This window comes from Myotis nattereri (genome assembly GCF_964212035.1).
Source record: "Myotis nattereri genome assembly, chromosome: 12".
NCBI classification, from domain to species: domain Eukaryota; kingdom Metazoa; phylum Chordata; class Mammalia; order Chiroptera; family Vespertilionidae; genus Myotis; species Myotis nattereri.
Window position 1 is genome coordinate 63689300 of NC_138087.1, and position 14269 is coordinate 63703568.

The 14269-nt window shown below is 36.3% G+C and overlaps 1 protein-coding gene across 1 annotated transcript in view; it reads right to left on the reverse strand.

Moving 5' to 3' along the window:
* The window catches only part of TMEM245 (transmembrane protein 245), a 64433-nt gene that overhangs the window by 29661 nt on the left and 20503 nt on the right, over positions 1 to 14269 (reverse strand). The window contains exons 5-9 of the mRNA XM_081104105.1: positions 13903 to 14118; positions 12405 to 12574; positions 9539 to 9562; positions 4350 to 4454; positions 2308 to 2390 (exon numbers count right to left, since the gene is read on the reverse strand). Coding sequence (XP_080960231.1) covers positions 2308 to 2390; positions 4350 to 4454; positions 9539 to 9562; positions 12405 to 12574; positions 13903 to 14118 — 598 coding nt within the window. The remainder of the gene's footprint in view (positions 1 to 2307; positions 2391 to 4349; positions 4455 to 9538; positions 9563 to 12404; positions 12575 to 13902; positions 14119 to 14269) is intronic.

The following is a 14269-nucleotide window of genomic DNA, read 5'->3' on the forward strand; positions in this document are numbered from 1 at the left end:
ATGTAATAATCTTACAGTATAAGGATCTGAACAGGAAATTTGAATCTCTAAAGAGATGTGATTTGGGAGAAATTAATTTAAGTAGCTTTTAAATTACTCTAGGATTTACAGACTTAAAGTGTTTTGAAGGGTCTGTTGAACACTTTAAATTATATGGTACTACATTTTTATGGGAAAACTAGAGGCCAGATGCACGAAATTCATGCAAGAGTAGGCCTTCCTTCCCCTGGCTGCCAGCACTGGCTTCCCTCTGGTACCGGGAACCAGGCTTCCCTCGAAGCCCTGGCTTCGTCCGGAAGGTCATCCGAAGGATGCCCAATCCAATTAGCACAGTGGTTCTCAACCTGTGGGTTGCCAACCTGTGGGTCTCGACCCCTTTGGGGGTCGAACGACCCTTTCACAGGGGTCGCCTAAGACCATCGGAAAACACATATATAATTACATATTGTTTTGTGATTAATCACTATGCTTTAATTATGTTCAATTTGTAACAATGAAAATACATCCTGCATATCAGATATTTACATTATGATTCATAACAGTAGCAAAATTACAGTTATGAAGTAGCAACGAAAATAATTTTATGGTTGGGGGTCACCACAACATGAGGAACTGTATTAAAGGGTCGTAGCATTAGGAAGGTTGAGAACCACTGAATTAGCATATTATGCTTTTATTATTATAGATTATATCCTGTAGAGATACTCGAAAGTGTGAGGATCTGTAGAGGCATCCAGATAGGTCCTTAATAACTAACAAACATCTATTAGGCCTGATAACAAGTCTTGCTGGTTTCAGTGGAAACACTTGACCAATGTACTCACACAGGTATCATCACAGCAACAGATAAGTGGAGCTATCCTGAGGCCAAGTCAAAGACATGTGTGTGTGTGCATGCGTGCGTGCGTGCGTGTGTGTATGCAGTATCAACACTACATGGGCCACAAACACCTGAGCAATCTTGGGACCAACTGATCGTACACAAATCACAGCAGTGGTTCTCAACTTTCTGGCCCTTTAAATACAGTTCCTCATGTTGTGACCCAACCATAAAATTATTTTCATTGCTGCTTTATAACTGTAATGTTGCTACTGTTATGAATCATAATGTAAATATCTGATATGCAGGATGGTTTTAGGTGACCCCTGTGAAAGGGTCATTCGACTGCCAAAGGGGCTGAGACCCACAGGTTGAGAACCGCTAAACCACAGCCTCTATGTTGAGCTCCTTCATTAGGATAGTCACTACCTCAGTCAATCACTAATTCTACTCTGAGTGGAAACCAACTTCTTACATTTTGGACTGGCCTGCCCTCACCTTTCTGGGTAAAAGTTAATCTATTTCACAATATGAACTTCCAAGAAACAGCCCCAACAAGTATACAGAAGTAAAGGGAACTTTCTAACATACCATGTGGCCCCTCAAGTTTTGATATACTTTCTAGTCAGTAGAAAGTAGAAAGTGGGTTCCAGACTAATAGAATTGTCCAAGACAAGAATTAAGATGTGATCTGACTGCATTTTCTTTGAAGTTCTGCTAGGGTGACCCTACCCTAAGTCTTCTAATTTATCCACCAGCTCACCAAGCACAGCCACAGGAAGTCAGGGCACCTACACAGGACTTATAAAATGTGCTCCATATTGGAAGAAAGTATATCGAATGGATTCTTAACTGTATCTCCTCTAGGAACATCCACAGAATTTCTCACAAGGTCAATCGCCTTCATCAGGACAGGAATCTACTGAATACTGAGATGTGCAAGAAGCCAATTACTATTAATGCATATTCGTCCTCACTAATTAGCTGCAAAAGAATCAGACCTTTCATGAAACAGCTTTTTAAAACTCTCCTACATGGAATGGTACTTGATCAGAAACACTGGATGTGAGGGCTGACTCTGCTGGTAGATTATAATTTCAAGTTCCTTAACCTTCAATCCTATTTCCTCATCTGTAAAATGGATATAATCTCTTCAACCTACTGCACAGTCACTGGGAGGAAGACAGGTCCCAAAGCAGGTGAAAGGACTTTGTAAATTATAAACATGCTATGAAGTGTAACTCTCAATTCAGATATAAGGTATCATTTACTATAAATTGTTTCCAAAATCTTAAGCACTTCCCCACCAACCCCTCTCCCAGATTACAGGCAATTCTTTTGCAAAAATAACAGCGTTCATCAAAGCTTTGGCAAACCCTATCTTTTCTCTTCCAAGGCAATGCATCAATGAAGACTATTTCATGCAAACAGATACTGAACCGAGGTCATCCAACTCTATTTTTGTCGTTGTAAAACAATTTTCTTACTTTGCCCACTCAGGGTGATTTGCTAGAGTTTCATTAATCAAACTACTTGTGACTTCAATCATGTGCACACTTTCTTGATGTACCTGCATCACAAATGAGATAAAAAGAATCTCAATAAAAAATAAAGCCAACTAAACATTTATCCTTCTACATTTATTTTTCTAATTTTCTATCTATTTTTTCTCCCAATTATTACTGGAGCAATATTTTTGAGTCAGATAATTATACATCTTAGTTGCAGTTAATTTAGAAATATGCATTGAACAGCTGCTACATAATATTCTATCACACCCACTATGGAAAATAAAATGTACATAATAGGTCCCTGCCTTCAAGAAGCTCAATAATTTACCTAAGCAAAAAATATGTAAATAGATACATACAAATACACATATATACAATAATATATAAATATAGTTCACGTGTGTATAGTGTAAGTATATGTGTAATCCACATAATGCATATGTGTCTGTATGTACATACATACACACACACATATATGTGTGTGTGTGTATATATATATATATATATATATATATATGCAGTATCAACACTACAAGAGATTAAAGAATTATAATACAATGCAAGATACACAGGCAAATATAAGCAATTGAGTAAGGTTTCTGAGTAATAAAAAAAACAAAACAACAGAAACTACTCCAAATTTACCTTGCCCAATAATCAGCAAAATGAGGGATTAAAAAAAGGAACAAGCCAATGTCAGGAAACAGGCTGTAAATGATTTCACTTTGTTTAAATTAGCATGCTGAGCATATGATTTATCCTAGTGAGTATTCCATATTTACTTGAAAAGAACATGATTCTGCTACTGTCAGAGGTCATACTGACTGTTTTTCAAGGCTTGTTTATTGTTACTAATTTTCTACCTATTTATTCTCCCAATTGTTGCAAGAGGAGTATTAGTCAATTCCTACCTATAATCTTTGATTTGTCTATTTCTCCTTCTAATTCTGAATATTTTGCTTCATGTATTTTAGAGCTATTGTTAGAATATACACATTCATAATTGTTGTATCTTACTGCAGTACTGTTTTATCATTATTTGTGTGTAGTGAGATTTCTTGTTTTAATTGCTTGATATTAATATAACCACACCAGATTTATTATGTTTATAGTTCTCATGGTGTATCTTTTTGAAAATCCCTTTACTATCAAATCTTTTAATGCCTTTGAATTTAAAATGTATCTCTTTATAGATACCATTTAGTTGGGACAATGATATTCGTTGATGAGATGAAAGAGGAGTGTTAAGAACTGAATGCCTGCATTCCCCCAAATTCATTTGCTGAAATCCTAACCTCCATTGTGATGGTTAAGAGGTGGGGCCACTGGGAAGTAATTAGATCATGAGGGTGGACCCTTCATGAATGGCCCTTATACAGTACAGGAGACAGATGACAGTTCTCTCTGCCATATAACAATACAAAGAAAAGAACAGCCATCTGCAAACCAGGAAGAAGGCCTTCACCAAGAACTCAACCACGTTGGCACCTGATCTGGGCTTCTGCCTCTACAACTGTAAGAAATCCTTGTTGTTCGAGCCACTTAGTCTATGGCATTCCGTTATAGCAGTCTGAACAAAGAAGGGGAGAGGAAATGTAAACTGGAAGGACCTGCAGAGTGAGAAATACAGACCTATGGTATATCAGCAGACAGACCAATGAGGCAAGAAGGAAGGAGCTAGTCAAAAAATTCTGACCTAGTGAACAGGGTACTAACTAGATTAGGAGCCATAAGACTACAGTTTTCCTATTGACAGAAGAACCACTTGTCCCTCTGTATCTCAATTTTTTTATCTGTATTTACATCTGAGGATCTGATGATAATAAAATAACAATGCATGTAAAAATATACTAGGTAAAAAAATTCATGGCAAAACCAGTAATACAAATTATGTTATAGCAGTTATACATATTTACAAGCAAAATGACATTTCCCATACTGTCTATCAGCTTCTTATCCATACTACACTTCTAACAATTAAGAGTTTACTAGTGGTAATAGTAATTATTGTACTCTACCTTTGCAGTCAGGAGTAGGGCTAAAAGAAGGGTTCCTATTACTAACAAAAATATGATGAAAATGCTAATTATTTTGTCTAACATCTTCTCCAACCAGATGATAATCTGCACAGAAATAAAAGAGAGGATTACTTAGCTGTAAAGTACAACTTAATAAAAACACATATTTATTCAAATATAATGAAGACAAAATAGGATATTCAACACTGCAAAGCAAACTATGGAATAATAACTAAAGCAGTGAAAACTGTAAGCAACTTTATAAAATTAGGTATTAATTATTGCTGTTACTAGTATATAAAGAGCTTTTTATTGTCACATCTAAGAAAAAGCAGTCAAAGTGAACATAATCATTATGACTGAACTGTCATATTATGGTAATTTACATTTCAAATTATAATTTACTAGAGGCCTGGTGCATGAATTTGTGCACAGGTGGGGTCTGGCCAGCCTGCCCTGATCAGGGCCTATTGGGCTGGGCCGGCTGGGGGAAGGGGCTGTGAGCGGTTGGCCAACCCTCACTGCCTCCTGATCGAAGTCCCGGTTGAACTCCTGGTTGAGGGTACAATTTGCATATTAGCCTTTTATTATATAGGACAATCTGGTATATATTTCTAAACAAAATAATGATAATCAATTAGCTGACCTCAAATCTTTTGAAATTTTACTGTCAATTAGCAAATATAGATGTCTTTAGAAAAAGTGTGACTTTTATAAAAATAGGTCCTAAATTATATATAGATAAAACAGAAGCAAATTAAAATAGGAATTACTTTCAATACATGTTTTCCTTTTGATATCAGTAGGATTACAAAACCAATAATAAAAGCCCAATGTTACGGTAATGATAAATACCCATCTCAGAATAATAGTTACTCTGGGTGGGGAAAGGGTCAGGGAGGGATACAAAATGGGCTTCAATTATATAAATAATGTTTTATGAAGTTGGAGGGTAGTCTCATGGGTATTCTTCACATCTTTTACTATTTAAAATAATTCATAATAAAATACTCATAAAAATCTGGTATTCTGCTGGAAATTTCTATACTTTTTTTATAATACAAGCTTTGTGACAAGTTATAACTGACTGCAAATAAAAAATAATCATTAATGTAGTGGTTATTCCTAAATCAATAATTAAAATTATGCTCTCCCTCAATGCTATTTGACATTCTATTTTGAGTTTAACTTTTCTCATTTTCCACAATCACAAATAATCCCACATATAAAAATTTTTATTTTCAGAATATATCATTCCGATAAATATGTAGAATTCTTGCCATGCAAAGCTAGTATTTAACATTTCAAAAATACAACCAATTAGGCTGGTGACTGCTGAAACACCACATTGCAACCCTCAACTCTAACATGAACTACAATGTTGTGATTGTTATTCTTCACTTAAACCTGAAATATGCTCTCCAAACAGTGAGTTAAACATCCAAAAGCAAAGAATGGTTATTAAAAACAACACAAAATAACATGATTCTAAAAAATTAATTTCCATTCAAGGCTCACAAGCTTGCATTCCCTTTATCTTTCATGAAGAATCCTGTCACGAAGAGATCAATGCTACAGTAAACTCAAAGATAAAAAGTTCATCTTCTATCTTGACTGTTACAGCTTCAAACAGAAGAGTTAATTTTCAGTGCATGCCACCAAAGCATGGAAGACAATGCAGAGATTAAAAAAAAAATAGTAACAGGTTTCTAAGATATGGAAGGTCAATGTCATATTTTGAATATAAGTTCTAAAATCAATGAAACTGAAGAGTTTCACAATCAGAAACCAACTCTACACATAGTTCTTGAGACAACTTCCTGAATAAAGGGCTAGTGTTGTATTACTCCTCTTTGTTCCCCCAAACCTAACAGTGCTCAGTTAATATATACCTAAAAAGGCAAGCATAAATAATTTCAGAAATAAGACCAGATTTGTATTCACAAATTATAATTTCTGAAAATAACTTGAGAGCCTCCATTTTTTTTTAGAAAAGTCATATCCTAAAATGTATTTTTAAACATAAATGATGTTCTGTTTACAAAGTATAAATATCTAAATTTAACCCTAGTTGGTTTGGTTCAGTGGATAGAGCATCAGCCTGTGGACTGGAGGGTCCCAGGTTCGATTCGGTCAAGGGCACATGCCTGGGTTGTGGGCTCGATCCCCAGTAGGGGGTGTGCAGGAAGCAGTCCATCAATGATTCTCTCTCATCACTGATGTTTCTCTCTCTCTCTCCCTCTCTCTTGCTCTCTGAAATCAATAAAAATATATTAAAATAAATAAATACATAAATAAATACATGAATTTATGTCTGGGTATTTTTAACACATAAACCATGGAATATTCACAAACACATTATGTACATCAACATTACAAAATTAAATGTTATATTTTTCAACCAGGGTAGAATTTTCCTATCACAAGCTGTATAACTAAGGGTGGGAAAAAATCCATACTAAGGGTTACCTAAATAAAAAGTTATATTCAAGGAATAACAGTAAGGGTTATCTGTTTCATTCAAAATTTAAAATAAAACCATTTAGGAACCTCAATTCATAAGCTAAAAGAAGTTGGAGGAGCTTCTATTCACATTATGGGTGGTTAAGATTAGATTTAAAAACAAAACAAAACACAGGACAAAAAGAGACAGCAAAAGAGAGAGAGAAGCCCTGGCCAGGTGGCTCAGTTGGTTGGAGTGTTATCCGATACACCACAAGATTTCGGGTTTGATTCCAGTCAGGGCGCATACAAGAGGCAACCAATTGATGTTTCTCTCTCACCTTTCTCTCTCTCTCTCTCTCTCTCTCTCTCTCTCTCTCTCTCTCTCTCTCTCTCTCTCTCTCTCATCAATTAAAGAAACATATCCTCGGGATAGGCCTAGAAAAATAAACAAAAATAAAGAAAGAAAAGTCAAGAAAAAGAAGAAACACATGTGGAGAGGGGTCGGTACATAGAACAGAGACCCAGAAGAGAAAAAACAAAACGGATATGAAACTTACACGAAGGAAAAGCGTTCCCTGAAAGAGTGAATGAATGGGGCAAGACTCACAAGGAAACAGAAACTCAGACACAGGAGGAGAAACCCGCAGAGGAAGCCCGGAGAAGGCGCAGGTGGAGGAGCAGCCTGAAGGAATGTTAGAGGCGCTGTCCCATGAGGCTGACCTGCCCCTGCTCCACGTGGGGCAAAGGAAACCACACCCGGTCACCACTGCCTTGCCCACGGACAGGCTTCTAGGCTTTGAGAAATCATTTTAGTGGCTAAACTTTATTTTCTAAAAGGGGAAGAGAAAAAAAACTTTAAGTGACATTCTGGGTGTTTCAAGTGTAAAACTGTAGAGATGTTGGTGAATTTATAGTTATATCAAAGACACTCAAATTTCTAAACTCACTGGCCTTATTTATCAAGCTACTAAGAAGTGTCCTGCCACTACTTACGTTTCTATTCTATCATGAATGTAGGTTTTTATGATGCTTTCTTTAACTAAATGAAGCCTTGAGAAATCGGTTGCAATTTTAGTTAACAGTAAGATTTGTCCTCTTTCACCCTCACTTCTCATTTTCCTAATTCACTCCACTCGAGCTCGGAATACTAAATACCCAATGCTGCAATTTCTGACCTTGGATGTAATGTAATGAAATGATCTTCAACTTATTTGAGTGCTTTCCTGGAGCACACACTCTCAGAACTGCAAGCAGTTACTCCAGCTCCACACCAATGCTTTTATCTATGCTACATGGCATCAGCAAGGAAAAGACAAAAGCTACTTAATCTCTTAGGAATCTTTTAAAACTCACTCATCAGCTAGAATTTGGCTCATGAATTATGTAATCTAACTTTAACTTTAAATCAAACCTAATGACTTTAGGTCTCCTTTCGTCTTTTGAGGAAAATTTCCTTTCAATATATAGGTTGTCCCCAACAAATGTATACACACACTTTGAATAATTATAAAGGCAATGTCTAGTAAAATACATTTCATTTTCAAAGTTGAGCTATCAGATGTTAAAGTACATACACATTTTTGGGGGACACCCTGTACATATACAAATTAGGAAAATACATTTAAACCACTGCTTTGATCAAAATAAGAAAATGTGACATATGTCTGAAGCACTATCATCTGCCAAGGATTATACTCATTTACTTACACTAGTTTTGTAGGAAACAGGTATATGCATCCATACGTGTGTGTGTGTGTTTATTTGTGTAGATATACGTGCAGTTGTGGTGTGTATCTATTTATACTCCACACAATGTTTATTCTCAATCCAAAATTTAGGTCAAAAGTCTCCCCTTTCCCGTTTCAACAAATTGAAACCCTAATCTCTACATATAAAAGTGTCATTCGGACCTATTTCCAAGTACCACATCTTTCTTAAAGACTGTAACAATATTTCCACTAAAAACTTTTAGTCTTATTGTGTTTAAACATAATACATGTAAATGATGTCACCTTTTGCTATCTGTCCTAAGTATTGAATGAAATTATATCTAGAACTACTTATGCAGACTTTGTTAGAGGTATAGCTCTCCTAATATATCTGGAGTTATTAAAGTTATTAAAGTCTTTAAAAAATGTACCTTTAGAATCCCAAGCCAGTCATGGAAACCATTTATCACAGACACAAACTATATCTTGGGAAACATGAAATTAGACTTCACAGAACATGACTACCATCTTTTTTAAGTTAAATATAAAATTTTGGAATACTAGTCAAAACCTAAAATTACCAATCTAGGGAATTACACAAATACTTCACAGATTTATCTTCTGAAATCTTCCTGTGTCACTTATTGAAAAATTAGCAACAAAGAATTCTCTTTCCTTTTTAGTAACTTATTGCCTATGTGCCCTCACACATCAAAGGAGACTAGAGTATCAGGCTAAGCCACATTATAGGGCTGAAAAAGGAATGGAAATCACAGTGGACAAAAGGACTACAAGACAGAACTTTTACACACACTTGAGCAAGGAGACACTACCAATATCCTCAATAAAATAGCTTTGGGTTTTTAGCAAATTGTACTGGGACAGTCTCAATGCTTCATGACCTTCCATAGCTTATCATTAGAAGTTTAATAACAAAAACTTAGTTTGACATACGGACAGAAAAAGTGAGAACAGAGATACAGAGAGAAGTTACAGAACTGAACAGCAAAAACCAACATCCGTGTGTTCATTTACCTTCTTATTTAGCCAGTGCCAGAGCTTGGGGATGGGGAGGAAGGTGAGAAAGAGAAGAACAGTGGAATATCATTAGAGAATGCAATAACAGTATGAGAAGAAAAGAAAGTCACTGAGAGCATGGGGAGGAAATTATCCCAAACAAAAGAAAAACTAGAAAGGAAAAAAAAACTGCATTGCATTACAAAGATATAAATCAAGTGAATGTAGTATTCCTTTAAGATATACAATGATTATAGTGATGATGATAAGCACAAGCTTTGCTGGCAACTCAACAATTAAAAATACATAAAATAAGCTGAAAGCTTGTAGCCCTAAATAGCCACACCAAATTCCAAAGATGAGAGTAATAATTAAGATCCTTTCACATACCACGCCCCAAAAGGATTTTTAGTCCCTGTATAAACCAATTTATGTTCCCATAGTACATTTTTATTGAACTCTGTAGTTGCAGTTTTATAGTATTAGTTATTTCACATGTTTTAAAGAGAAAAAACATTCTAGTGCTCATTTGGAATAGAGGACACCTGGCTAACAGCAGGCCATACTAAGATTCTGTTACTATATGGTATATTTCCTTCCACCCCAATTTCTTAGGCACACATTTTTCTACAAAAAAAAGCAAAAGTATTACCTTGCTTTTTTTTTTTCACATAAATGTTACTTCATCCAAACCTCACAATATTTAGCACTATAGTAACTAATGCTAGTTAGTGGACACATAACCTAAAAATCGGTAAAGACAGAATTTAGAGCATTATTAGTGCTATAAGAAGTATAAAGGCTAATAAAAAGTGTAATTTCATCAGTGACTGTAAATGCTCTTTGCAGCGTTTTCCCTGAAGTATACCCAAAGCACGTTTAGGTATTCTCCAAACAATCCTCTGTAGATGAATCATTTCAGAAACACTGGTCCAATCAATTAAAATTAATAGAAACATGAAAAATAGATTTACTCCCCAAAGCAACAGCCCATACATATTATTATACTAGACAGAACATAAATTTGGCATCAATTATAATTAAACAAATATTCAGTTTGCAATAGCCATTTATTCTGATTGTTGTACAGCAGAAAAAGCCAGTTTTATTCATTTTACTGTCTCTGTTCCCTAAGAAAAACAGATCGGCAAACAAGTTAGAATAAAAATGACAAATTTTTACAAAGCTACCCATAACAAATACTTTTAGATGCCTGGAACTTCAACTGACACAACTGTACAGTTTTCCTAAATAAAGGGTTCAAATACAAGTACATTAGAATGCTGAAAATAGTATTTAGTCTCTATCCTGACAGTGGAAAGACAAAGCATTAACTGAAAATAAGATACCCTCTTTACACAGTTGGACGTGCTGAATCTGTTCTCATAAGATAAAGCTTCACCCTAACACAAGGGAGATGTGATAAATATGCAGAAATTTATGCAAAGTCTTAGACTCGTTCTTAAAAAGTTGAAAAAAAATTAGTAACACAAATAGGCAAATTACAAAAGAAAAATATAAATATCCAGTAAGTATGGAAAAGGATGGTCAGCCTCATTTTTAATTTTTAAAATTTCAAATTAAAACAACAGTGAGATACTTCTTTTTATAAAAATAAAAAGTCCTTTTTGTTGCACTATAATATTCCATGGCAAGGGCTCAAGGAAATACGTATTTTCACATGGTGCACTGGTGGGAATTAAAACTGGCAAACTTTCTGGAAGACAGCCAGGCACTATGCAAGAAAATATATCCGCTGCTTCTCCTTTGACCCTGGATATTTCAATAAGCATTTAAAAGATTCACTTCCTCCCCCTTGACACACTCCAGTTATTATTCTCACCAATACCTACGCTGGTTTCACTTAACAGCATTTCTCAACCTAAGTCATGAATATACCTGTTAAAGGAAGTAGTTACTAGCTTCTGTGATAGAGTTGAGCTCGCACAACAGAGCACACAAAAAGACCTTCCCGATCCAGTCCCACCTGACCTCCAGGCTTCCCTCCCACTAAGCACCGTTTCACAAAGCCCAGCCATGACCAGTTCCTTGGCATTCTCTGAGAATTCATGCTGTGGAAGTCTCTGTGCTTTTGCACTGTCCATCCATGTGCTGTTCTTGCCGCGTCTCCTCCTACGCGTGCGTCAGAATTTGCCCTGGCATCACCTCCTCTACAAAACCGCCCCTCTCCCACTACCTCACCAACACTGAGTCACTTTTTTGCTGAGTACTATCACTATATCCTGTACACATTTTCCTCCACAAATCAGAACGACTAACACTTGCATAGAGGTTACTGTGTACCAGGCTCTGACTGTGTACATGTATTAACTCATTTAGTACAAACCACTCTATGCGGTACATGCTCGTACACTCATTGTATTGATAAGGAAACAAACGCACAGGAAGGTTAAGAACCTCATCCAAGGTCACACAGCTAATAAGTAGCTGAACTGGGATCTGAAACCAGAATTTGGACTCAGAGTCCATGCTCTGAACCACTAAACCTCTGACTCTAACCACTATCTCTACATTTTAATGGACCGCTGTCTCTCCCTACACAGAAATTCTGCATCTAGTTTTCTGTTGATTCATCTGTTTTTTCCCGAGGACTTAGCACAATATCTGACACACGGGAATTACTGTAAAAATAATCACTAAACTGAGCCACTACCTGGCTATAATTTTTTAGGCAAGTCACTTAACCCTCTGGATTTCAATTTGGTCTTTTATATCCTATCCTTATATAAACCATAATTCTAAACTTTAAATTCCACCACAGAATGATATTTAAATTCCAGTATAAACACCATAAAATGGAATATTTCAGACAATGAAATGGATAAATTCCACTAAAACAGCCCAAGTTCTCAAAATATATTACCTTGCTATCAACTTTTAACAAGAATTTCCCAAGTCCGACAATTGGCCATGGCGCCAGCGCTTCCTGTCGGTCCTTCAGGAAGCGCTCCATGACCTGCCACCACACGGAGCAGCGCTTCTCCAGGAAGTCCACAACTCCAAAGTGAATGACGAGCTTTTTGAGTATCCAGACTATAAAGAAAAGAAATACATGTATGAACAAAATGCAGATTACAAGGTTATCACAGAAAAAGGTCCCTTAGTTCCATGTGACCTTTTTAAAACAGTAGAGCTAGTATTTAAGGCAAGATCAATTTAAAAAAGGAGAGGAGGGAAGAAAGTTCAAGGTATTCCAAAATGATGGTATTGGGACAAGCAACTTTTCACACAATCCCCACTTGCTCCCACACATACCACCTTCTTTGTGGAGTCTGAATCCCCGAGGAGTCAGGGATTATTTTACAGCCTATTTTGATCATGAAGATTTCAGCGACTATGACCCAGGCCCCTCATACCATACCCCTTCTGGGGTAAAGAATACTAACCCCTGACATGTTCTAATCTCCTTGGCTATTATACTTGCTGTTGCCAAATTTTGTTCTTCTCCTTAGATTTTTTGTTTAGTGACCAGAAAAGTAAAGGTATTCCGCCCGCATCATGATTTTATACCACTTCAGGTAACGTTTTCGTTTATGTTCCTATTTCTTTAAGTGATGTTGTGCTACTCATCTGAATCTTTCACCAGGATTCAGAAGAGAAGCAGGTTAGGTACAAGCAGAGCTGCTACAAACGGCCCGAGGCTGGGGACCATTCACAGACCACAATACGAATGTGCCCTCTGCAGTTAGGCAATGCAGCGGCTCTTCGCGCAGGGGCAAGCTTCCCATAAAGGCCAACCAAGAAGGTAGTGGGACTAGAAGGCTTTATTTTTGTTTGACAAAAAATTAAATTCTATGTACACATATAGGACATGGATCATATCAAAATGGAATCCTATGGCTTTTCATAAATCATTAAAATAGGTCTTTGTACCTGAATACCATGGTAATTTAAGGCCCACCTCTATTGTGTGTCCTCTCTAAGGTGTCTTTTAATCATGGTATTCAGGTACAAAGATCCAGCTTTAATGATTTATGAAAAGCCGTAGGATTCCATTTTGATACAAAACATATGACATGTACATATAACTTAATTTTCTGTCAAATAAAAACAAATCATGATTTTGCATACATTATAGTTTTCAAAACCCACATTTTCACTGAATTAAAAATGCAATGTAAAATGCACTTCACTAAGAGCAGCTCTCAAAATTCAATCATAAACCCCGAAACCTAGATTGCTAACATTCTCCTCTACAGAAAAAAGAAATATTAGAGAGGAATCAAGTAACAAATTTCCAAAATAATGCTTATTTAAATGCAGACATATGATCATTTAATTTAAAAAGAGAGTAAAATGATCCCAAGTATTAAAATCTAAAAGGAAACCATTTCAACAATAAGATGTTAATAAACGGTCACCTGCAATGGGCACTGGCAGCAGCTGCACGATCCACAGGTTCAACCAGAGCTGGACGGCAATGATGGCCCAGACGAGGGTCACGAAGTAGAAATCGCTAGTTTTCTTCTTTCTGGGGAACGCTCCGATCTCAGGCCTTTGCCTGCGCAGCGTGGGCGAAGGGGAAGAGGGCGAAGATGAGGACAATGTTGGAGGGGGTTCGCCTCTGTTCATGGTTTCTGAAGAGAGAAAGAAAAAAGAATTACCCACCATATAGTCCACATCAGTGAACAGTAATACAGAGTAACTGGCTAAGCTACTCTATTTTAAGCCTTCAAAATAGACTAACAGTATGATTACATTGGGTCAAAAAAAAAAGATTTCGATGTA